This window comes from Dioscorea cayenensis, chromosome 16 (genome assembly GCF_009730915.1).
Source record: "Dioscorea cayenensis subsp. rotundata cultivar TDr96_F1 chromosome 16, TDr96_F1_v2_PseudoChromosome.rev07_lg8_w22 25.fasta, whole genome shotgun sequence".
NCBI lineage: Eukaryota > Viridiplantae > Streptophyta > Magnoliopsida > Dioscoreales > Dioscoreaceae > Dioscorea > Dioscorea cayenensis.
In genome coordinates this window covers 23,202,605-23,227,688 of record NC_052486.1, presented here as the reverse complement: position 1 = coordinate 23,227,688, position 25,084 = coordinate 23,202,605, and the positions used below count along the sequence as shown (strand labels likewise).

The 25,084-nt window shown below is 34.3% G+C and overlaps 4 protein-coding genes across 10 annotated transcripts; 1 reads left to right on the top strand and 3 right to left on the bottom strand.

Annotated features, from left to right (window-relative positions):
• Positions 1-367: 367 nt before the first annotated feature.
• Positions 368-10,826, bottom strand: LOC120279215. Of its 5 annotated transcripts, none has more exons than XM_039286082.1 (15): positions 10,447-10,826; positions 9,862-9,933; positions 7,672-8,547; positions 7,212-7,574; positions 6,109-6,194; positions 5,465-6,006; positions 4,901-5,353; positions 4,046-4,793; positions 3,673-3,903; positions 3,467-3,591; positions 3,109-3,359; positions 2,917-3,033; positions 1,873-1,923; positions 1,621-1,750; positions 368-1,534 (listed from the first exon to the last, which is right to left on the bottom strand). In XM_039286082.1, exons 1-15 carry the CDS (start codon positions 10,516-10,518, stop codon positions 822-824), a joined length of 4,830 nt encoding a protein of 1,609 aa, XP_039142016.1. In that variant the 5' UTR covers positions 10,519-10,826; the 3' UTR covers positions 368-821. The 5 variants fall into 5 exon arrangements, with proteins under 5 accessions (XP_039142016.1, XP_039142018.1, XP_039142017.1 ...); XM_039286084.1 differs by having other exon boundaries at positions 9,862-9,943; positions 10,447-10,487; XM_039286083.1 differs by lacking the exon at positions 10,447-10,826 and adding an exon at positions 10,073-10,437 and having other exon boundaries at positions 9,862-9,943.
• Positions 10,827-14,630: 3,804 nt separating this feature from the next.
• LOC120278676 (zinc finger protein 10-like) lies at positions 14,631-15,117 on the bottom strand. The gene has a single exon (XM_039285405.1). The coding sequence runs from the start codon at positions 15,115-15,117 to the stop codon at positions 14,638-14,640; it is 480 nt and encodes a 159-aa protein (XP_039141339.1). The 3' UTR covers positions 14,631-14,637.
• Positions 15,118-16,599: 1,482 nt separating this feature from the next.
• Positions 16,600-20,566, top strand: LOC120279586 (3-hydroxyisobutyryl-CoA hydrolase 1-like). Its single transcript, XM_039286514.1, has 14 exons — positions 16,600-16,728; positions 16,902-16,982; positions 17,336-17,404; positions 17,553-17,616; positions 17,948-18,027; positions 18,137-18,220; positions 18,297-18,381; positions 18,646-18,731; positions 19,037-19,158; positions 19,400-19,460; positions 19,608-19,706; positions 19,910-20,011; positions 20,097-20,138; positions 20,233-20,566. Exons 1-14 carry the CDS (start codon positions 16,687-16,689, stop codon positions 20,362-20,364), a joined length of 1,149 nt encoding a protein of 382 aa, XP_039142448.1. The 5' UTR covers positions 16,600-16,686; the 3' UTR covers positions 20,365-20,566.
• Positions 20,567-21,747: 1,181 nt separating this feature from the next.
• On the bottom strand, positions 21,748-23,056 carry LOC120279316 (protein LSD1-like). 3 transcript variants are annotated; one of them, XM_039286231.1, is made up of 6 exons: positions 22,943-23,056; positions 22,730-22,844; positions 22,486-22,599; positions 22,284-22,397; positions 22,103-22,212; positions 21,748-22,017 (listed from the first exon to the last, which is right to left on the bottom strand). In XM_039286231.1, the coding sequence occupies exons 2-6, from the start codon at positions 22,785-22,787 to the stop codon at positions 21,982-21,984; spliced, it is 432 nt and encodes a 143-aa protein (XP_039142165.1). In that variant the 5' UTR covers positions 22,788-22,844; positions 22,943-23,056; the 3' UTR covers positions 21,748-21,981. The 3 variants fall into 3 exon arrangements, with proteins under 3 accessions (XP_039142165.1, XP_039142167.1, XP_039142166.1); XM_039286233.1 differs by having other exon boundaries at positions 22,284-22,391; XM_039286232.1 differs by having other exon boundaries at positions 22,730-22,808; positions 22,943-23,050.
• Positions 23,057-25,084: the final 2,028 nt, after the last annotated feature.

Here is a 25,084-nt window from a genome sequence, read left to right as displayed (position 1 = left end):
AAGTCAGGAGAGTCTGAAAGAATGACAACAATAAGAAAGCATAATAATTTTCTTCCTGGCTGCTGCTGACTGACCTTGAAAACAAGAAAACCTGCATCATTCGCCAACCTGACACACAGGCTCTTACACCACAGCACAATCAGGAAGGCAACCCATACAATTTGCCAGTTTGTTTCCTATACAGCCTCTGCCTGACTAGTTAATACCAATAATGATTGTATCAGTTAATACCAATAATGAGATCAATCAGCACCCAGCCTCCTAACAGCCCTTATATACCAGTACAATTTTGAATGGTACACCACAAGCATTGTCAGACAAATAACCTTGAATATAAAAACCTTCTTTACCAAACTAAAGTAAAATGGAAGCGTTTCAAAATTGTATTCTAATGAAAGCTAGGGAAACAAACATCCAGCCAACAGATTTATACACAGATACTTTAGGGTTCAGGAAAAGCTTACTAGTAATGAAAAACTTGAGGATGCACACCTGGAGAGCCCTGTTTTCTCGCAGACAAAGCTGGCTACTTTCTTCTCTTGTATATACAAAAAGAGCTGACGCTCTGCACTCTGAAAGCAGAGCTGCTAGTCTACTAATATTTTTTTAAAAGAAAAAACAAAAAAAATACAAAAAATGGGTATGAAAAAAAGGTGAGGATTTGGTATATGTTTATAGACAGATAGATAGGCGAATGGATTAGGCAATCACCCCTTGAGATGATGATATCCTCAAAGATCAGTATAACTCTACCTAGACCATTTTCGGCATAATTTACAGGGCATGCATCTTCCTGGGGGAATTCAACTACTCAAGTATCATTAAAGCTGCCAAAATGATGGCTGCTGAACGTCACCGGCTACTGTTTCTTCATTCTCAGATTTAGGAATTGCAAGAGATAAAGAGAGAGATGCTGACGCATATTCATTCTGTCGGACTGCAGGCCTCTGGTGTTGATTAATCTTGCTGCTGACAATAGGGAAAATTAAGGGCTGCCTTTCATTTTTCACAGGTTTCTTCCTGCCCCCCAAAGCTAGTTCGAGATCTGGGATAACCGGTTCTCCGATGTCCTCATCATCCGAAGATAAAACATGTATCACCCTTTCAATCTCGGTTTCGGTTTCTGTTTCTTCACAGCTTACGGAATTCAAATCAAACGGAAAGACAAACCTCTCAACACTTCTCGAGCTTTCAGGGTTATCTTTTGTTTCATCCATGATGATCTCTCTATGTCGCTGTGGCTCTGGAAAATCAGCAAGCCCATCATCATTACAAAGTTTTGCCTTCTTGTGATCTTTCTCAATATGTTCAGCTCCATGATTCATATTCTCCTTCCCTGTCATGGTTTCATCCACAACCTTCAATGTTTCACCAGAAGCCTGAAGGTTAACATCCACAGAACATGAGCGAGCACGTTTCCTACTAGACTTTGATTCCCAACTGAGGTTGTCCGCTGATGTCATACAATCATGAGGGTCACTACCTAGCACTGTGGTCTCTTGTAGCTTTTCCAGGTTTGCACTGAATTCACAACCTATGCAAAATACAGGAATCTAATGAGTAATACACACATGTCAAAATAAAATGAAATATTGCATATTAAAGTCAAAGAAATATAACCATCTCCGCAAGCAGTAGAAGCACATGTAACAGGCAAAATGGGCAATGCACCATGCTTATTCAAACTATTCTGTACATTATTTGATGTTTCAGCATCTATTCCACCCATTGCATCATTGCCGAAAATTTTCTGCAGGCAACAGATAAGAAAGATAGATAAAAGCAATTTTGGCTCAATTATAACACGGCAACATGCATCTTTCTCTTAAAAAAGTAAACAACACAAACATAATAGGTAAGAACTGACTGTACATTTTTTCGAGGTTCAGCACATCTATCAACCTGAACTGGCGCTGATATTTTCTGGAAGAAAACAGGTATGACTTAGCTGTCATGATGTTAAAAATAGACATTCAAAAACATAAGCAAAATAGGGACCACTAAATACAGAGATGAAATGCAGTGCATGAGCAACTCAAAACTTGGTGTCTGAGCAACCCATATCAAAGAATTTAAGTAGGGCAAGCATTCCAGCCACTAATAACTCAATCAACAAGTTTCTGAGAATCACAACATCATCACCAAAATGTCATGCTTAGGAGAGATGGACAATAGAGAGTCCATACCTTATCATATAACCATACAATTTCTGCACTAGTTCAGCGCTGAAGGCATTTTCAAGTAGAATCACACAACATATACTCATATGGGAAAATTTATTAGTTTAATTGCATAAAAGTATATACATTAAATTCTTGTCAAAAATATAGAGAGAACACATATGCTCCACTTATTGAAGGGAAAAACTCTATTGGAAAACATGGAAATCAAAGGCTAAAGAATATATTCCTATGTATTTTCCTAAAACTGTCTGCAATGAAAGCAAGAAATTAAAAGTAGAAAGAAGGAAAAAAATGTTCAACTATCCTGCTTTCCCTTGGATTGACAGAAATAACATCTGGAGGGCTTCCATCCTCACAACTTTTGTACAAATCAAGATTTGAGAGATTCATGACAATGTGAGCAATATAGAAAAGAAAATTTTGTCGCTTGAACAGGGACCAAAAGGCTTTTTGATTACTACATATAACAGATGAAACGAAACATCCCAAATATGTTAAGATGACTTACTGATAACCAAAAGACAACCTTAAGAGATAGACCATCTCATAATGCGTTTGTCATCATAGACGTACCACAAGTGAATCAATGTCATAACAAACAAAAATGAAGGGACAAAGCATTTAAAAAGCAGTTTAAGTGTATGCTATAGTCAAAAATTTTGCAAGTCAGAGATTTAGATAATAACAAAACTCCCCAATTAAATAACAATAATAGGAAGAAGTAAAAAGATACCGGAGAAGCAACACCACTGTTCTGTTCTAAGCACAAAGGTAAAGTGGTTATTTGATTGCCTAAATCAGGACAAGGACTGATTTCACACTGTGGCTCGACCACAGCTTCTGAGGACATCTGACCAAATGGTAAAAGCCATGTAAGGCGAATATTGTCATTAATTGCAGAAGATAGAATTGGAGGAATATTTACCTGAGTATTGTGTTCAATGATCCCTGCCTTAGGCAACATTTCAAACTTGGATGAATCTGTCGAAGGAAACTCATGCAAATTTATATTCTTGGAGGTGGAAAAATCAGATGCCAGTAGCGATGGAGAATCTTGCACCAAAAGCTCCTCTTGCAAACTGGATTTACAAGGTCTCTGGGGACCAGGTAATGCATCTGAGCAATCAATCCTCCTTTCTCTGAATACAGCCCAGAGAAAAAATAAATTGTTCCAACCTGAAGAACAAGAGAGGATCCTTCGTTGTGAAATTCATTTCGGAAATGTAAAACTACAATACAAAAAAACTACAGGCTGTGACTAGATGAAGAAATACTGTACTTACGCTGGGAGTTCTCTGGCAGCTTATCGGATGGGAAAATCAGAAGCTCAACCTCATCAATAAACCCTTTGAGGGCTAAATCATTTTTTAGCATATTTTCCAACAGCTTTTTATAATTCTTCTCATAACTGTACCAAATAAAACAGTTATGAAACACAAGTTATGCTTGCATATAGAAGTGATGAAAAGACTCCACAACAACAACAAACCTCTCGATATCTCTAGCGAACAGAAAAAGAGCGATATTATCCTCTTTAGGGCTGATTCTCTGAAATTGCAATGGCCATGAGCCAGAGCGAGGTACTTCCTCCAATTTAACTTTGCCAGGAAACTTATTCACAACTTCAAGGACTTTGGGTGATGCACAGGTTGACAGATGAGCTTGAACACCATTACATGGTTCAAGCAGTCTACCAGCTCTCAGCACCTCAAAGTCACCCCTGCAAAGAAAAAAGGAGAAAGAAAACAAGATTTATCAAACATATACAGTAATAATAGGCGTCACTCGGTTCATTGATCCAGGAAGAAATCCACAATTCAAAAATACACCATATAAACAGAAAAATGAGAAGTGTGTCATACTGCCATATGAACTCGAGCTCCGGAAAAACAGAAACTCTCATTGGATGTCCTTGATCAGAACATCGATCAGTCATGGTTGGAACAGAAGGCAGGCCAGTCGACTCTTTCAAGGCAGTAGGCAACGCCTTCGGCTGTCTATCAACTGGGATGCAGGTTTCCACCTGGTGATTATCAGGTTGCTTTACACCAATGGCAGCTCCAATTAGGCCTGGACAAGTGGCAGAGCTTCTAAAAACCTCTTGCCTAGAAATTAGGCCTCCTTGAAAAGAGTTTGAGGAACTTGTTGTAACGTCTTTAGGACCTGATTCACGACTTGACCTAGGAGTTACTGTGGTGGAATCAGCATGATCCAGTGATCTACCATCCTTCTGCACCTTAGTCTTTGAAAGCAAAGCTTCCACTGCATCCTTCCACCTATCACTTTTGACAGTTGCCTCCTTTAAATTACGTTCAGCTGATGGTTTCAGAGCAGATACACGAAGCTTGTCAATTGAGCAGAACTGAGTTGCATGACCTGTTTCGTTACATTTTTGACAGCGTAATACCCGACCACCACTTGGGCCTGCTTGCCTTGAACTGCTGAATAAGTTAGAGTCCTTGGATTTATCTTCATGTTGTGGTACTGTTTCAGGTTGAATGGAAGATTTAGCGCTTCGTATACTATATGACTTTTGACCTAAACTGCTTAAAGATGAACTTCCCAAAGCTTTTGGTGCATTCAATGGCTGTTTCTTCACCTCACTGTGCCCTAATATATGAAAGAATAACACCCATTAACCAAAAAAATTATTAAGGAGCAAAGAAACAAAGATGAGAAATATACTATGAGCTATTGATGTAAAAAGATATACTTACCTAAGTCATTTGCATCCCCCAATCTTTTAGTCACACTAACAATGTTTGATTCAGACACATTATTTGATTTTCCGCTTATTTGAGCACCCTTCAGCTCCGCCTTTGAAGGAACGGCATTACTTGTTGATGGTATCGCAGGGGTATGATCCAACTTAAAAGAATTTTTCTTTTCCAATGGATTTCTGTCTTTTGGATGCTTAAAGCTTTTTGAATCTTCAGACCTAGGGGAATTAAGAAACTGTGTTTTAATTGTTGTTTCAACATTTAACCGGGATGAACCAATAGTTCTGAATGATGCATTTTTGGTTGCTGTTCTGACAATTCCATCTTTCCTTGTGTCTTTGGAAGAAAATTCTTTGGTGAGTTTTGTCTTATGAGGTATATTTTCAATCAACTGTTTTACTTTTCCCTTCATGCCTGAGTTATTTAAAGACATTGATCTCGACAAAGAACCTGTTGAAAGTTGAAGATTGAAAGCAGAAGTAACTATCTACATTAATGAAACCATACCCAAAGCAGAAATTTCTATGAATTAAATAAAGCATTACTAGCAACCAAACAAACCTCGAGGAGTCTGAACTTGGGTTTGAACCTTTGAGGGGTAAGAACCAGACATTTGCGCTTTCACAAATGCCTGAGGACTACTATGTCCAGAGTGACTTCCAATTGATGATGTCATGTTGGCCAGCTTTCCTTTAGTTAAATCCAGCTTCTTCAATGAGCTATCACATGACAGGGCAACTTTTTTCCTCGGACTAGATGTCTCAATGGAACTACCATTTGATTCAGCTGATCTTTTGCCAGTAATTGAAGAAACCTCTGTATTATCTGTGAGCCTATGGGCAGAAACATGCTGACTGTGGGTTCTCTTAAGAACTCCTGTTGCTTCCTGATCATTCGCCTCTAAGTCCAACCTAAGAGAAACCTTGGGGCTGGGAACAGTTTCAGAGCTCACAATATTTTCTTTCAAGGACTGAACTTCTAATTTCTCCTGTATCACCTCAGTTCTATCCACTTCATCATTTTCAGTATCCTCCTTGAGCTTGCATTCTTCACATAACCAGTCACCTTCAGGAATTTTCTCCAACATAATCCGCATGCAGTAACTGCTTGGCATCAGAAAGGAAATGTGATTTCCTCCAAGACAATCCAATTCAAAAAATATGTCAATCATAATAAAGCAGTGGATAAAAAGTAACAGGGCTTACGTGTGTTCAGCACCATCACTGCATTTACTGCATACTGCCAGACACTCTTCTCGACCGGCATCACCACATATATCACAAACTTTCACCTGTAAAGAGGTAGCATGTGAAAAATAACAATCACATAGATGACAATGGTAAGTTACACACATAGGCGGATATGCTACTCACAATGTTAAGCTGGAAGCACAGTACCATTTGCTCAATACATAAATTGTTTCATTGTTAAATTTCATACAAACCAAGAGTTGATTGAAAAATTTCTTGAACATGGGTACTTTCACCAAATAAATCAAGTCATATGTCATAATCAAAGATAAAATTTGGCTTAAATTTCAGAATCTGAGAGTTTAACCTAATGAAGGTAAATATGTCCCCACTTTTATTTAGGAATCAATTATTCAATATGAACATCAGAATGGCATAATTAACATGCTTCTCTATATTCACACTAACTAGATTCACCAATCTACAACTTTGACGAGGTCAACTTTAAAATCAACTCAACCCATGTTAGCTAAATTACTGTTGTGAATTCCAACTTAAGTCACATATACTGAAGTTAAAGAGCATTTTTTCTGGCATTAGACAGCTTAATTAAACAAGATATATCCTTCTCTTTACAGAGGAAGGAGAAAAAAAAAGGTAGATAAAATCTACAAATGAAAATGAACATAATTTTCCATTCATATTACCACCCTTGCTCAACTTTAAGAACCAAGTACAATAAGCAAATAAAGAAGCAACCTACCTCAACCAACCAAAAGTACCATTGCAAAGCTGGCTAAAAATTTCATAACCTTATGATCTTAGAATATGGGGAAAAAAATGGCAAGTCAAAAGTGTTAAAATAAAACAACAGAACACAGAACACAAAGAGCGCATTGAAAAACTTATAAGAGATTACCTTTCCATGGACTCAATTCAGATGAAAAGAAGGCACAGAAGATCAAATAATTATAATTGCAATTAGCATTCCCCATACACTGAAAAAATTCACTTAACCCCCCAACATTCCATATATATAAAATTGAAGCACAGAAATAGTAAAATGTGACGAAAGATTTTGAAGAATATGCAAGTTAAATAATAAAGTAAGTGCTCACATCATCCTCGATATCTGACTCAGAATTTTCACCTATGCACATCAGTTGAGATTGCTTTTCCAGTGCCTGAATTTCAGAATCTTCGACCAGAGTACTCGACATCCTGGATGACTGCTTGATTGTGCTACTCTTAACTGCTTCACAGTCTTTGTCACCTGTGACATCATTTTCTCTGTGATTCCTAGTTTCTAAGCAAGAATAGCTGCTTTTCTGAGTTCCTGATGGGGAGACACTTTTAAGCTGGCATGTTCTCTGGTCTTCCTGGTCTGGTAGGATGGTTTTCTCTCCTTTGACATTAGCAGAAGCCTCTGCTACTCTGGTTGACAATTCCATGTCCGCCATGAAGTATTCAGAAGGTTCAACCTGAACTTAGGGATCAAAATTTTAAACTCTATTCCAGATATTCTCCATGAGCACTAAGATGGAAAGCTGCAATTAAATGGAATAAGAAATACCTTACCTTTGCAGAATTCAGTTTCAAGGAAGAATGATCTACACAATCCGATTTGTTGGAACATTGATCATTTACAAAAGAACCAGAATCCTTCTTTTGCAGAATATCTTTTTGGCAGGTATTTGGCTCTTCAACTTTGACCTTACATTCCCTTATTTCATCATCAAGACACAGATTACCAGCTTCTAGCTGAGTCTTTCTTTCAATTCCCTCGGCAATTTCACTCTTGGTGGATGCCACACCAATTACCGGGTCTTTGCCATCCACATCCACATTACAGACATTGACTGCAATAGCGGCATCTAGACCTCCAGTGGCACATGAGATATTGTCACCATGACATTCTAGATCACGCTGCTCTTCCTTTCCACTTCGAAATGGGTCCTGGCGTGGGACAGATATGGGATCGCTCTTTGAGGATAAAACACAACTAGAAGAGATATTAGTCTCTTTTGGAAGGAGACCACCTTCTCCAACTGCTTCAACTGACAACTTTGGATGCATTTCAACATCTTCAGACACATCATTGGTTGCAATTAAAGTAGATTTGCTTTCAGCATTTTCAGAATACGAATCATGACTTGAACTGACACTTAATAAATTACTTGTTTCACTGGTCGCATGTTGTGGATCATCACAAGCTCTGCTCTTATACAGTGGATGACCCCCTGGACCATCATAGGAACAGGAATCAGCTTCTTCCCTCCTAAGCTTATTTATAGAATAAGTACCCTCCACATTAGATTCCATGACGGATGTGGTTCTATTGATGTGCATGCAAGATGAGCACGGAGCAGAGCAAACGTTGCATGTCCCAGACTCCACCCTTGTACGGGTAGTCTGATTAACAATCATGTATCCTTTCTCAGCTGGAGGAGTAACCTATAGAAACATAGATTAGGAAAAAAAGATAAGAGAATAACACATGTAGAAGACACTTGTCAACTCAAAACAGCTTGCTGGCTCTGCACTCATACAGTAAAACATAGCAGGCACAAGCACAGCTCTGGGTTCTGTGCTTACAATATAAATAAAAATAATATGTATATATATATGACAATGAGCCAATACCAATTGCAGAAATATGTGTTTATATCTAACATCAGCCTGAAATGAGTTTCGATAGTTCATTATTTTGCTTACAAATGAAAATGTGTAAGACCTGTCCACTCATGGATACTCCTAAAGCCCACTAACCTCAATCCACCCAAACCAGTTTGGAACCAATCGATGTGGGAAGAAACACCTAGAAATAAGTATTTTGAATGAAACAAGTTTTTACTTGAGACAAACAGGTGACATTTTGATATACTGCACCAAACAAAAAAAGACCAAGCATTAAAAAAAGTATAAGCAAGAGTTTCAAGTAAGAATCAGAGTTTCTCTGTAAAAGCAATTAATCCGTAGCAGAGAAATATGGTATGAAAGGAAGAGGGAAGCAATCTAAAAATGCTAAAAAAATGTATTTAATTAATAAGCAAGGAAAAACAGAGCCCATAATTTTTCTCACTGTGAGAAACAAAAAGCCAATCATATAAAAGTACCATGCAACACAAGACAAAGTGATTATTTCACACACAGGTGCTCAATCATACAAGCAACTTCTTCCTTTGACTTTCAACTAACTACAATTTGTTATCATGATTTTAGAACATCGTACCATCAGCAAGCCCATTGACCTAATATACCCTCCTTCAAACCTCAGAAGGCATATTCCTTCCCTTTTGAAAGTTGAAAGTCACCCACCTTCTTACAAAGACTAACCAAAATATGACAAATAAGTTGCATCTAAAAATGCATTAGCATTGTCTCAAAATGGCTCAGTTGGAAAATGAAAAATAAAGGATAATGGATAAGGCAATAGTGTGTGAAACCAACAAGTTAAACAGTTCATTATCAATGAGTTTATAATACCTAAGTTTCAAACTATGAGCATGTACAGAAGAATATCAGTACAAAAACATATTATCCATCAAGTTGTTCTTTTATGCATACAGAAGGATGGTGAGAATGTTCCTCATCAAGATGGAAGAAAACTCATATAATTATAACTTTCTTTATATGACACAAGCTACAGTGATGCAGTATCATTTATACCAATGCCAAATGCAGAAGCAACAACAGTTTTTCAATGATAAATGGTTCTGCTTTGGAAGATAAAATTCAATCGAAAGTCAGAAGAAGCAAGCAAATTACACAATTCGTCTGCTGCAGTTCGTCCTCTAGTTCATCCACAGGGCCCTTGGATATGACAACTCCCTTCCAGGACTGGTGTGATCTAAAAAGTAAATTTGAACCATATCAATTACCATATTCCGCAAGTAAATAACATGAACATCATTTCAAATCCAAAACCATTTGACAAGAAATGAACTAGATAAGTTGATTGCACAAGTTAAAAGATAACCCGAGTTCAATGAAAGCCATCGCATGAAAGCAAAAGCCTATAAATCCAAGAAAGACAGCAAATCTCGCTCTCTCTCTCTCTCTCTCTCTCTCTCTCTCTCTCTCTCTCTCTCTCAAGTGAAATGGTTATAAGCAAAACCCCAGTTTCAGCTTTAGTAATTCACAACAATCTATCAATCACTTCAAAGGATGGAGATCTCCAGCAATCAAGAAACCCCGATCAAACCAAAACCCAGCGTCCAGAATCGCCCATTTCGGAAGAAACCACACAAACAAGACAGATTATCAGACAACCTCCGATCAAACAAAGACCCAAATCAGAAACCCTAATCTAAGAAAGAAGAAGAAAAAAAAGGGGGCGTTATCTTTACGTGCCTCTGGTTTTGAAATCATCTCAGTGACACCGTACAATTCCTTGATGCTCCTCTCCCGGCGTTTCGTCGTCATCCGTCTCTGAAGCAAGATCGGTTCCGATCGGATTAAGAACCCGACCTCAAATCCACCATCGAATATAGGGGTTCAAGGAACCTCGGATCGAATGGTAAAAAGGGGCAAAACAAAAGCGAGAGATGGGGGACGACAACACCAAATGGGGACGATCGGAAGGGGCGGCGATGAAGAGTCTACTGGGTGGGGGATTGGGGCGGATCTGGGAGACGAGCAGGGCTTAGAGGAGAGCTTGGATTAGAATCCATGGCGGAGAGAGACGAAGGAGACGATGGAACGAGGCATGCGTGCGAGTGAGGGCCCTGACTCTCTCTCTCTCCTATCTAAATTAGAAACAGGGCCTTCATGAAATTTGGGGATTTTCACAAGCGGGCCAAGCCCACGCACGTGCCAACTCACACGTTTCTCACACTCGCACGTGTGAATAATAATATCGCATTATCCTCTCAGATATATATATATATTTGTATTTTTTTTAATGTATAATAAATATTTTTATTATATATATAATTTGTGTTTTTTCAATGGTAATGGATTTGAATATAGAAAATATATTTGACAAAAAGACACGAAGCCTAGTAATGCTTGCCATTAGTGCGAAAAATCAATGATGAAATGACTTTAAGTTCAAGAATTATTAGAAGTAATAATGATAATGAGTTACTGGTTGTGAATGTAAACTCACAATCAAAGGCCATTATCCCTAGTTGAGATTGCGTAGATTAAACAATTAATTATCTATTCGTGCGTTCACCCCTAATGTGTCTAGTGTTTGTCGTTTTTGTTTATATATATATATATATAATTTATAATCTTAGTTTTTATTTATGCCCCGAATAAATATAAGTCCAAATATTTATTTAAAAAAACAACTTTTGAATTGATTCTCCAAATTCATTTTTTTCAAAGATTCTTATCAGGCAAAGATAAAATTCTCTTATGCAGAATAAATAGATTTTTTTAAAAAATATATATTATCAAGGAATAGCTATCATTTATTTCAAAGAAAGCATATACAAATTCAATAAAAAAACACATATTTATTTATTTTATACTTTAATTTAAAAAATGAAAAAATAAATGATTTTTGTTTCCTTATTTATGAAAAAAATAATTTTTCATAATTAATCTTTATCTCTTAGCATCCTTTCCACCCTTAAATAAATTTGACAATTTTCCTAATACTTTCCCATTTAAAAATTCAATCAAATTTGAGAATTTTAATTAATCTTTTTTATTTTTTACCTGAATTTTGAAAGATACACATACATACATATATAATATATTGCTGATAATTTCTAATTAACTATGTTTTTTAAAAATAAAGTTCCAAAATAATAATCTTTTTATCTCAGACTGATAGCAAGCATTTCCATCATAAATGAATTTGATATTCATCCAGCTCATGCATTTGATTGCAATTTAATTAGTCATTATTAACTATTAATACATGGGACACATTTGAATTCTTGGTCTACGTGCATGCATGGTTTAATGCACGTAGATTCAACTTTTATGGTGTTTTCATGCGTGAATGCTCTGTCAAGTTAATTGGAGTATCAAAGATGCATTGTATTTCATCATTTTAAATAAATGTGCCTTTATTTCTTTTGCTTTACTTTTTAGCCTTTTCTTTTATCAGATAACTAGAAAAAATAAAAAAAATAAAAAAAGAATTGAAGAAGATGAGAAAATAAAATTGTCCAGTGATAAGTAATATTAAGAGAAAAGAGTGATTGAGAATTCATTTCATCACTAGATATATGTAATCTTTGTTAGGTTCTATAACCATCTAATATGAGTCACTAATTATTTTAAAAAGACTAAACTACCCTTATCAAAGGAAAAAAATATTTTTTTAAATATAAATTGTCTGCAATTGGGAAGATAAAAAAATCATCGCTCAATAAGAATATATTAACAATAATTAACTCTTTTTGTGTGTATATATATGCAATCAAATTTTCTCATGTACATATTATTATTATTATTATTATATAATCCTTCCAGGCTTAGTATTTGTAACAACAAACATATATAAATACATTGTAAAGGCTAGTTTCTCAGATATGTGGTAATGGTTGCAAGCAAAAGGTGAGTTGGATTGATCAGACAAAAACTTAAAAATATACAATATAATTAATACTCCAAACCATATAGCCAAATATGGGCTAAATAATATACATTGACCTAATACTTTGAAAAATATTGAGTTTTTGCTTTCATTTGTAATGTTTCTGTCTAGAAAATATCAATGCTTTGATGTAGTCAACCAACCTTGCTTTGTTTAATCAACCTCTCAACTTCCTTTGTAAATGGGTGGTTGATATATTATTCGGTCTATTCAACTAAAGACTATAATATATATATATATATTAATATATATATTCTAAATATTAATTGTATCTTTCACAGCTATAAGCTATCGAAGGCTTTAAATTATTCTACTGTATGAAAAATAATTTTCTTTGGGTCTTTTTCATGTTTTCATTCCTTTGTGTACATCACTGATATTTGTAAATTAATAATTCTTAGTTAATTCTGTCATAGAATGAATTTATTTGAGAAAATTAAATTGGTTCATCCATTTTAATATTATGATATGAACATATATTGCATGAAAGTTTTTTTTTTGTTTTTAGTTTATATTCATCATCATAATTTGGCTTATACTCAAAACCGATCAATTAAAGTTAATTTGATGTATATATATAGATATATATTTTTTGAAAAAATGGGTAAACCATAAAAAATCAATGCCCTACTGAGTGATATAAAACAAAAGACAATAGATGAGATAGAACTTCCACTAGCAGTTGAAGATCCACAACACTGATACTAACAAAGAGGCATTTCCCAAGATGGACTAATTAGGAAACTCAACAATTAAATGGAATTTGAAAGGGATGCCAAAAAAGCTCCAGGGTCACCAACTCTCTTTACACAAGATCGATGTTAAGAACTCCAAACTGTCCTTTGACTAATATGTTTGATTTTTTCAATTTTATTGTTATTATTTTTATAATATATAAGTATATATATGCGGTCAATATATATGGACTGATAATTTTTTTTGTTTAATTGGACTAAAGCATGGTTATATTAAAGAAGCAACGACATATATAAACATATTTTAATCAAGTACGTCCTTTGTTAAATATTATACTTATATGAGCATATGTTTAGTCCATTTTATTAAAGATGTTTAGGGAGACCATGCGTAAATTTTGAATCTATGCATGTCCTTGGAAGAGGTGTCGCGTGTATATGTGTGTATATATATTCAAAATATAAATTTATTTACATCTATTTTCATTTCACAATTAATTAGAGTGAAGTTTTATATATAAGATATATTGTATGTGGTTCATATACTAGGGTGAAGGTGGATAGATACTGGAGCGGAGTAGAACGGAACTGAGCAACAGAACACAATGTGGGTGCGGAGCCCATTAGAGGAGATGTGACAATAAGAGTTGGGGGTGTGGGTGGGGGCAACACCCCCCGCAGTACAGTACAGTGGTATTTTGGTAAAATTTTACTGGATAGGATTTATATATATATATTCATGTAAATATATAATCTTAATTTTTAAATAAGATAATCAATAGCAACTCCGTTCTTGTATTTGTGTGATTGCTTTTGTTTTTTTTGATATGTGTTCTATTTCTCAATAATTTATATATATTCAAAATATAAATTTATTTAAAAGACATTTCCTTCTTCAAATAATTGGGGTAAATATAAAAAAATTTTTTATAAAATTCGGATGAATTAGATCAAATATGTATACAAATATGGAGTTAATACCTCACCCCATATGAGATTTGAATTAACTAATTTTTCAAGAAAAACACAAACACTCACTCCAAGGACAGAGATAAAAGAGCATTTGAAAGATGTATTTATTTATATATAATTTTGAGATTGCATGGAGTATTATGATCAAAAATAAAAATTAATGAGATTTTTTTTTTTATCGTTAATTTATTTTTTCTCTCTATAATTTTAAACAAAAAAAGAAAAAAAGAACAACAAGAAAACAAGTTGGCGGACAAAATACTACAAACTTTTAGCATTTTAAATTTCTCATTCAATATATATATATAGCGCTTGAAATCACCATCCAAGACGAAGCTCAAGATCAATTCCTTCTTCAACCACAGCACCACCACCTCCATCACCACTCTCACTAGTCTCTGACCTTTTTCCGGTCACTGGAGACTGTGCTATCACCGGAAAAGAATAGAAAAAGCTCATGCTATGAAAAGCACCATGATCACCTTTAACCACAAACTCTGGTGGCTTAAACATCACCGGAGAAGATTGCTCAGAAGCCTGAAAGGATTGCCGGAGCTTTGCCCGGTCTCTCCGGTGAACGTTCATGTGGCCACCGAGTGCCTGAGCTGACCTAAACTCTCTCCGGCAAAAGGTACAAGTGTAGGACCTTGGAGGCCATGTTGTCCCTAATGCACTGTTTGTGTCCTCTGCAAAGGCTTTTACCTCCCAAGATTCATCTTCTTCGCCGGTCCTTCGCCGTGGCCACCTCCACTTTCCGGCGATGTTCTTCTCCGGCCGCTGTTTTTGAAGTTGAGTCATTGACAGTAGACTGAGTTCAGTTGCCATGAAAACAGTACTATATATAGTACTAATAAGTAAGTGTCATTAGCTTAGGGTTTATACATGTATAAACCCCATAAAACAATTTTATAATAGTATATGTATATATATATATATAAGAAGATATATAAGAAAAAAATTAATTAATGAAATCTCCGAGTGTATCACCAAAGTTGGAATGCAGTGAAGGGAAAGAGAGTTGATAGGGATAGGGTTAGGGTTAGAAAGATAGACGCAAGTGGGATGTGTGTTAGCATTGTCTTAAACGTCCAAAGTTATATATGCATGTTATTATATGATTATTTAGTTGTTATCTAAGAGTATGACTTGTAATGACTAATGAGGAAACAAGAATGTTAGTTTCATTAAAATCTTATTCTGGTGTTTAGATGTAAGGGAATATATTTGTAGCGCATATGAAGTCTTGATAATAACAATGAATTAATTGAAGTGTCATGTATGTAAGGTTCCTTGGCATGATAAACACCTTTAAATTAATAATTAAATTGCGTACACATTTGTCTTTAATTTGATGTTCTCGAATCTCTATATCATTGCAATTATATATATATACATATATATATATATGTGTGTGTGTGTGTTCCATGCATGGGATATCTTAGTATATATTAATTATAAAGTTAATTATTTGTTAGTAACTTCATTGAAAAACAAGCTTAGAATTGATGCGTAGATGGGAAAGCTTGTCCTGGTTTTTGGAGGCAAATTACTTGAGACGATGCGTGCAAAGCAATGCAAAGAAAGAATGACGAAATTTCATCTACTTAGCATCAAAAAACAAATGCTTGAATTCATTAAGACTAGCAATAATTAGTGTTTATCTTTTGTATTTTTTTATCATAACCAATGTCATGGATTTGAATTATATTGTTTAGGATTAAAAACATATCTAATAACTAAAAAATTTATTTTATATTCATTTTTTTTTTAAATCTTCAGTTTAAATATACAAATATTTATTTTTTTCTTTGTTTAAAAGAATAAAATCTAGACAAACAACTTCATGAGTGTGCACATGCATGTGTAGAGTTACTACCATAAAACACTTGTGCTCTAACTTTTGAGTTGACGTTCAAACTCGTCATCTTGGCAAAAATATGAATATCTTATATAGGGAATACAATACTAAATTGCCAATAGATGAAGTGATCGTTGACTCATGATATTGATATTGATACGTGATGAAATTTTATTTTTAAATTTATTTAAATAATTTTTTATTAAAAAATATTTAATTATTATATTAACCCATAAATAAACATTCATTGATTTGATTATTTATAAAAATATATTTTCTATTTTTTTATTTCTAAAACTTGTGCTAATAAAAATAAAAGTAAAAAGTTTATTTTATAAAAATAAAATTGAGTTTTTAACTCCTAACGGATTCGGATGCTGTTCTATGTTCGGGTTTCGGATCTTGAAGAATCCGACCCGAATTTTCTCATCTCTTGGTTCGCCGACTTCCAACTCCAACTCCAACCCGCGCTCGTCTTCTCGCTTCTCTATCCGAAATCGAGATCATCAATGGCGGATCCGAGTTTTCCCAGCAAAGGGAGGACCGATCAGGTATACCAACATCTTTCTCTAGTGTTTGATCATGTTTCTATGCATTTCGCGTGGTTATGGTCCTGGGCTATACACTTGTTTGATTTCGATGTGTTTGCTGTGAATTATACTTGCTTGATAACTTAGATTGCTCGATTGAAGATTTCTTTTGGGGTTTTCATGGTTTCTGATAGGTTTTGGTTGAGGAAAAGGGGTTTGCAAGGATAGTAACATTGAACAGACCTCGGCAATTGAATGCTTTGTCAGCTCCAATGGTATCAAGTTCTTACTTTGCTTTCATTCGTTGTTATTATGCTTAATTAGCATCAAATATAAACTTTTTCCATGTAGATGCAATTGTTGTTCAGATAAATTTGCTTCCTTTAGTTGTTGCAGTCATGTATGAGTATAGTTAATATTCAGTTTTTAGATGTTTCAAGTTTCACCCTGATAAAAGTTATATGGTTTATATTCTTTTCTTTTATCATGGAAAAGAAAAGATGAAGTAACTCTTGTATCATCTTTTGAGCGAATATATTCAGTCTTTGAATGATTAAACACTACAGGGATATTATAATGGGGCTAAATATTCTTGAGTTCATGTTTTGTATTTGATCTAATGATACAGATCCAGGAATTATTTAGGCTTCTGACTGAGTATGAGGAGGACCCGAAAGTGAAATTATTGATCATGAAGGTATTATTACATGGATTCTTATTTACTAGTTTTCATTACTTTATCTAGAAAAGTTGATGGACTTAGCATGGAAAAGAGTTAGAGGAAGGAGACCACTTGGTAAAGTGGGATTTGGCATTCTAATCCTTGGCTAGCTAAATTGTGTCAGGGAAAAGGAAGGGCTTTTTGTGCTGGTGGTGATGTTGCAGCAGTAGTGAATTCCATAGCAAAAGGTCGTATTTCTATTTGTCCTCTTCTCCAGCCTGCCTAGTTTGAGGGGCAAAGAGATTTTTGACATTTTTTCCTAATGCACGGTTTACTTCTGAAATTTGATTCCTGTTTATAAAACTGCCCAGGTCTACTAGTCGCAATGTCTAGATGATTTTTATTTGTAATTGTTATTATTACTACTACTATTATCTTATATATTGTATTCATCTAGAATTGGCTCTCTCAACAAAGCATCTTCCACACACTGCTATCGATTATAGCTTGTTAAAAAAGTTTGGTATGTGTTGCTAATTTCATCCAGGATTTGATGTACAATTAATTTTTTATTATCAGATGATTGGACTGTGGGTGGGCATTTTTTCTGGACAGAGTTTACAGTAAATTATATAATTGCAACTTACAGCAAACCTCAGGTGACACTATATTGACTTTACTGAGCATTCCATAGGGTATTTGTTGAATCTGTAGTATGGTCAGTTTTCCCTATTTTCCTCTTTAATCTGATCAGAATTAAATATGAAGGTCTCCATTCTCAATGGCATTGTCATGGGAGGTGGCGCCGGTGTTTCCGTCCATGGGAGATTTCGAGTTGCTACAGAGAATTCAGTATGGCATCCTGTTCAGAGAATGAATCCTTTGTTGTGCGATCTGTGAGCATCACCTCTTACAATGAATGTTGCAGGTCTTTGCAATGCCAGAAACTGCCCTAGGACTATTTCCAGATATTGGTGCTTCTTTTTTCCTATCCAGGCTTCCTGGGTACTTTGGTAATCTTTTATGATAATAACTTATGCATTGAGAACTTAGCATTTCTTAAGTTCGCTGCATTTATGTATATAAATATGGCTTTGCTTTCATTAGGCCGACTAAATTGTATTCTTTATCCCTTTTTTTTTTATGGAAGATAGTTGTTAAATTTTTTATGGCTGGGACTTCTTTACTCTTCCTCATATCTTTATTTTTGTTAGGAGGGCCAGATACTTGACTCAAATTTTTTGTCATTGCTCAGATTTCATGTATTTCTCTTTCAGGTGAATATGTTGGTTTAACTGGTGCCAGATTAGATGGCGCTGAAATGCTTGCCTGTGGCCTTGCAACTCATTTTGTTACCTCCTCAGTAAGTAATGAGGATGAAAAAGAAAATGATTGTACCTGATTGAATTGCTCTTCCTCAATATGCATCTTGTTGATACATTTGGAGTTCACTCTGCCGTGCTTCTTTTCCTTGGTTCATTATTGAGTATAGCATTAAATAATCATTGTAACAGCCAAATTTGCAATATATATATATATATATGCTTGTCGCTCAATAGCTGCTCAGGGGCTTCTTTTGGATTTTATGGCCTAATTTGTAATTTAGATAACAGTCAAAGACTTTCATGCACCAGTGATAAATGCCTGCTGATTTCATCTTTTTAACAGAAATTGGGTATGCTGGAGGAGGCATTAGTTAAGGCGGACACTTCTGATCATTTTGCTGTTTGCGCAATCATTGATCAATTTTCACAAGAAGTTCCTGTTAAGGAAGGTAGTGCTTTTAATAGGTGAGTTCGTTGCTTATGAATAATATGCTTGTAATTCTCCTGTCCTTTTGGCGGATGTTTTTAAATATGGTGTCCTGTGTTTGCTTGGCCATGACTAACTGCTGTGTTAATCAATTGCAATGTGGTGCATACATGCCCATTTACTCTCCAATGCCAATTCATCTATTTACTACTGCATCTTGTGATGCAATTGTTTGAAATCTTATTGTGTTTATTTTCTTCTGTGAATTTGTTTTTCTAGGTTGGAAATAATCGACAAGTGCTTTTCTAAGAGAACAGTTGAAGAGATAATACAAGCTCTTGTAAGTTAATGCTATTAAAAAGGATTGCATTAAAAAATTTAGTTATGCAACTAATCTATTATTATTCCTTCCTAGGTCTGTCTCTCAATAATAATAATGAAAAACTTCTGTTTCTTTGCCTTCTGTGATATGTGCTTGTTATTGCAGGAGCAGGAGGCTGAAAGTGTAGCAGAGGAATGGATTAAGGCTGCACTTCAGTCCTTGAAGAAGGCTTCTCCTATGAGTCTTAAAATCTCTCTTAGATCGGTATGGATTTTGTTTGTGTTTCTGAATTTTCTAAATATATATTTTTTTTTGCAGGTTAGAAAGAGTTTAAAAGATAATTTTCACCTTTCACTCACATTCTAGAACACATTTTGGTAGCATGTGATTGCACATACAAGTTAGCTGACTTCTAGGTTTTTCAGCGCTACTAAATCTATCAAGCACTTCTCATTGTGCAAATGCAGATCAGAGAAGGGAGACTGCAAAGAGTTGGGACGTGCCTCATCCGAGAATACCGTATGATTTGCCATGTCCTACGGAAAGAAGTCAGCAAGGATTTCTTTGAGGTCTTAACCATGAATTTATTTTGTATGAAACTGTTGACCACTTTTCTATTCTCCATATAAACTGTTCCGATCTTTACTGATGCAGGGTTGTCGGGCTATATTGGTGGACAAGGATAGAAACCCGAAGGTTGGATTCTCATATGAACTATTCCTTCCATCCCAAAAATTCAATCAAATAGCATTCCCTGTGGATTCATTCTTCTTATTATTTACTCTTGCAGTGGGAGCCATCACGCCTAGAACAAATAGATGACCAAACGGTGGATCGATATTTTTCAAAGGTTGATAACTGGCCAGATTTAAAACTTCCAACAAGGCGCAACACTCCCATTTTATCTCGATCAAAGCTCTGAGGAGATTCAAGTTACTTTCTAATATGAATAATCCAGATATTGAAAGGTAATATAGGAAGATTGGGTGTTAATAACAAGCGAAAGGCAGGCATAAATTATCCACTATTCCTCATCCTCAAAGCTGCAATTATTTGACTTTTATCGTTAACATTGACAATATATGAATAATGGTTGTGTATAGTGAGAGCAAAAATCTTGTCTATTTCTATATTTATTTTGGTCACTTGCATGACATATACTCTATATAGGCTACTAAATATAATGAGATAGGTTGAACCCCCTTATTAGCCTCAACTCATGGTGGTTGCTGAAACAAATCATGATGGTAATGAACACATGGTCCATGCTCTGTTAAGTCTAATGGAAGTAATGATATGTTACATTTATTGTATATTTATATGTCTATGAAGTATTGAAGACTTGAAGTTAAAGCTGGCCAATCAAACTTGAACAACATCAGAACAGAAGCAATCAAAACCTTGCTTTCTTGTACTGAAAAGTATTCAGATTGGCTACTTGTTCAAACTATTGACTTTTGGGATGTTTATTAAGTCAACTGATATGACAATCATGCTGTCAATGTGTTGCTCATTGGTCTTCTCTTGGGATTTATCTTGTTAATCTAGAGCTCAAGTATTTAATTTGTACAATATGTTGTTCATTGGTCTGGTCTTCTGATTTATCTTGTTAGACAAGAGTTTATCTATTTAATTTTGAGTGGGTGATTGTTGCTTTTTCTTTCCATGATCTCCATTTTGTTCAATTTGTTGTTCATTGGCACCACCTTCTGATTTATTTTGTTAATCCGGAGCATATCTTTTGAATTTTGAGTGGTGATTGTTGCTTTTGCTTTCCATAATGTTCATATATTGGATATTAAATTTGAGAATTTTTTTTTTATTCTTTCCACCTTGTGTAATTGTGTATAATTTATGAAATCTTAATCCATGTTCAAATATCTTTCTTAGTTAACAAGAGATGGAGATTGTTCAGAAGTATTCCTTCCAACATAACTAATGTGTTTGAAGATATCCTTGTGAATCAATAAATTTTGCATAAGATTCTTTTCTCTCTCATATTTTAGTTGAGGTGTTGTAATTAATGTAATTGAGTATTTATTTATTTTTAATAATGTTAAAAGATTTTATTGAGTTATGGACAATTATAAATAAACCATGATAGGATGATCTCCCGATGATTATTTTCTGGGTGTCACTAAGTTCTGGTTGTTCTTCTTCTTCCTAATTTGTTAGTTTGTCTTCATCGCTAGTGGATTATAGGTCCTTATCTTGTAACGTCCGGCGCGCTTTACATATCTCTTAGTTTTGTAATTGCAGATTTCTATTTTAAGGCACAAAGAAAAGAAGAGAAAAAAAAAACATGGATGTAGATATGGAATTCTTGTTTTCAGAATTGTTCTCATAATACATTGCAATCCAAGCCTCCCAAAACTGCTTATTATATGAAGCCAAGAAAAAACATAAAAAAAAAAAACCAAAGAAAAGAAAAACCCAGAATGGAAAATTAACTCTATACATTTCATCACAACCTCAATAAAAAAGCCTTCACTATCAAAAGACACATATGTTTGTAGTTTTGCACTGCTGAATCTAAGCTTCAAGCACCTACCTTCTGCTCAGTACTCGGAAATGCCTGGAGAAAACAAACTGAACAAAATTAATACCTTCATCTTCAATCCGACGACAAAGTTTATAAGTAATACAATCCATAAACTGACCCCAATTGATGTAACAAAGTTACAAACTGCACATTTCACAGATCTCGCACCGTATTGATACATTAACAGCATTCTGCAGTTTCCACAGTTAACATGTGCTACTTGATTTGCTGCATATCAATCTCAATTTAATCAGTAAACATGATGATAAATTTCATGTATTCAACACACAAATTCTCACCTTCCAGAGCCAAATTCACAGTGTGACAACATGAACACTGAACATTTGTCGCTCCGCGAACATACATTAAAAGAGTATGACATCCTCCACAAACCAATTGCGCCATTTCTGTTCCTGTTTGAACTTGAATAACTTCATCAATGGATCTAGAAATTAACTGTGAATTATTGCCATTGTAATACTACTTTAATGATATTTGTACCTGGTGGAGGCACACTAGTGATTACACTGCAAACAGCACAACAAACAGAGGTTGCACCAACTGGATAAAGAAGAAGATTTCTGCATCCTGAACAAACAAGATGGCTTTGATTACCTGAAAAACAGATAAAAATTCATTGAAAATTGAACAAATATACACAGATAAACAGATCATCAAATTACTGCAATCTTAAGAATTTCCCTTTCTGAAAAATCACTGATAAAATTTCAGTAGAAAATGATACCATTTGGTTGAATGAATGGGACTGGAGGTGTAGGATAAGGAGCAAGAGGAACTGGCATTGCTTGCAGATATATCAGTAACTGTTTCAATGGTGATGAATCAAGCAAAGAAAAGAACTGCAAATTAGAAACCAGATAGAAATTAGATCAGAAATATATTTCTTTAGATCTATAAATCAGGAAAAAAAAAATTTAAAAAAAAAATGGGAAATCACCTGAACATGCCATGTTGGTGTTTTGCAGCACTAGATTTGCAACATTTCATTGTTGGTGTTTCTCAGATTAATAACAGACTCAGTCACAGTCTCATTCTCAGAGTGTAATATGAGGAGCATATTTTGATTTGGATTGGAAATGGAGGGCATTTTGGTAAAGTGTTGGCCATGCACGTGACGTCCACGTCCACATACATCGGTGGCTCAAATATGGCCACGTATGATACGTAAGAGCCTTATAAAGTGAACCTTTTTTTTGCATTTTGATCCATTATCTTTTCATTACTACATTTTAAACCAGTTCTTGAAAGTTCAAAGTCAAGGTAAAGGAAGAATGTATGGCATAGAAATCAAGAAATCATTAGATATGAAAGATGAAAATTGAGATAACATTCATATAAACTCTTATTTTATAAGAAACTTCTAGAAAAAAAATATAAAGTTATAAATAAGTAAAGTTAGCAAGGATATATTAATTAGATTCGATAAAGGAGCAAAATTATAAATGACACTAATTGTTATTATACAAACAGATAATATTGCTTATATATATATACACACACTAACATCTATAAAATTAAAAAAAGTAAAGAGAAAAAAGGTTGGATGTGAAGTAGCTGTCCAAGTGTTGGTTGAGACAGCAACGAAAGTGCCATTATCAAGAGGGGATATTGTACAACATAATGCAAAGAGGGACCATTAATTAATTTTAATTTGTTTTCATGTATTTTGTACTTTTTTCTAGAAAATGGGTATCCAACATGTATCCGTTCCCGTGCAAACTTTTTTATTTATTTATTTATTTATTTATTATAAATTTTATAAATAAATTCTTAAAAAAATAATTATTTGAAATTAAATTAAAATATGCCAATAATCTCTTAGTCCATTGGTATAAAAAATCCTTTAGTTTTGAGATTGAGAGTATGAGAGATTCATTCTGAATATTTGAATTTTATTTAGTGATATATCAAATGCATTACAACGCTTTTGTATATATAAAGAAACAAATGAATAACAGAGACAAAATGTAACTGTACATTTTTTTACAATGCAAAATTGTTTAACAAAACTGTTTCAGAGTGAGGATTTGATGCTTGTTTGTTTGTGGTGTGTATTTGACACCAGATTTGTTTTAGATTTGCAATCTTAGACTATATATTCTTTCTTATTCTCTGACAATTGGAGTGTTTATATTCTCATTTCAAGCAAAGTGAAGGCACAGATGTGTTGAGATATTAACTCATCGTTTATGTACATATCTCTGATGTGAATTATCCACAATTATAACAATAATAAATTAAATACAGTTGATGTAAAAATCAATATTTTACGAATTCTTTTATTTAATTCACCACCATTTATCCATTTTGTACTATATATATATATATATATATAAGATCAATTGAGGCTTTTGGAAAGGCTGCATTCATCCAATGAGATGCATCCAAATGCTAAAAGCTGTCTCAGAGATGTCCAAGTTTTAATGTCTCCATCACCATTCTTGTGGCAATTCATCATCCACGCATTTCTCTCTGCAAACTTTATATATTCAGAACTCAATTTTCTTTTTCACCATTAAATTTTTATTTACTAATTATCTTATCTGCTGTCTCTGCTGTATTCATCAAATTCAAATCTTTTTACTGTAAACCTCAAACAGTAAGTACTTCATATTTTCTACAGCAACTAATTAAATCAGCAATGTATTGCACCACTACATGCATATATATATATATATATATATTGTTCAACATGTATTTGCAAGCGATTATAACATACAATTATTCATCAAACTTGAATACTTCTAAGGGTGTGTTTGTTTAGGTGTATTTAGTTTTACATGTAAAATCAAATATTTTACTTTATGAAATACATTGTTTGTTTGAGTGTATTTGCAAATCCTAATGTAATTGAGTATTACATAACAATAGCTTTTTTGGTGTATTTGATTTTACGCCTAAATTGGGAGTAAAACCAAATCCCGGGAGTTGAAAACCAATGTATATATGCATACATGTATATATACACATACACATACACATACATATATTTATACATTTATATAAACATATACAAGTATTTTTACACATATACATTTACATACTCATATACATATATGTATATATACATATATACTTA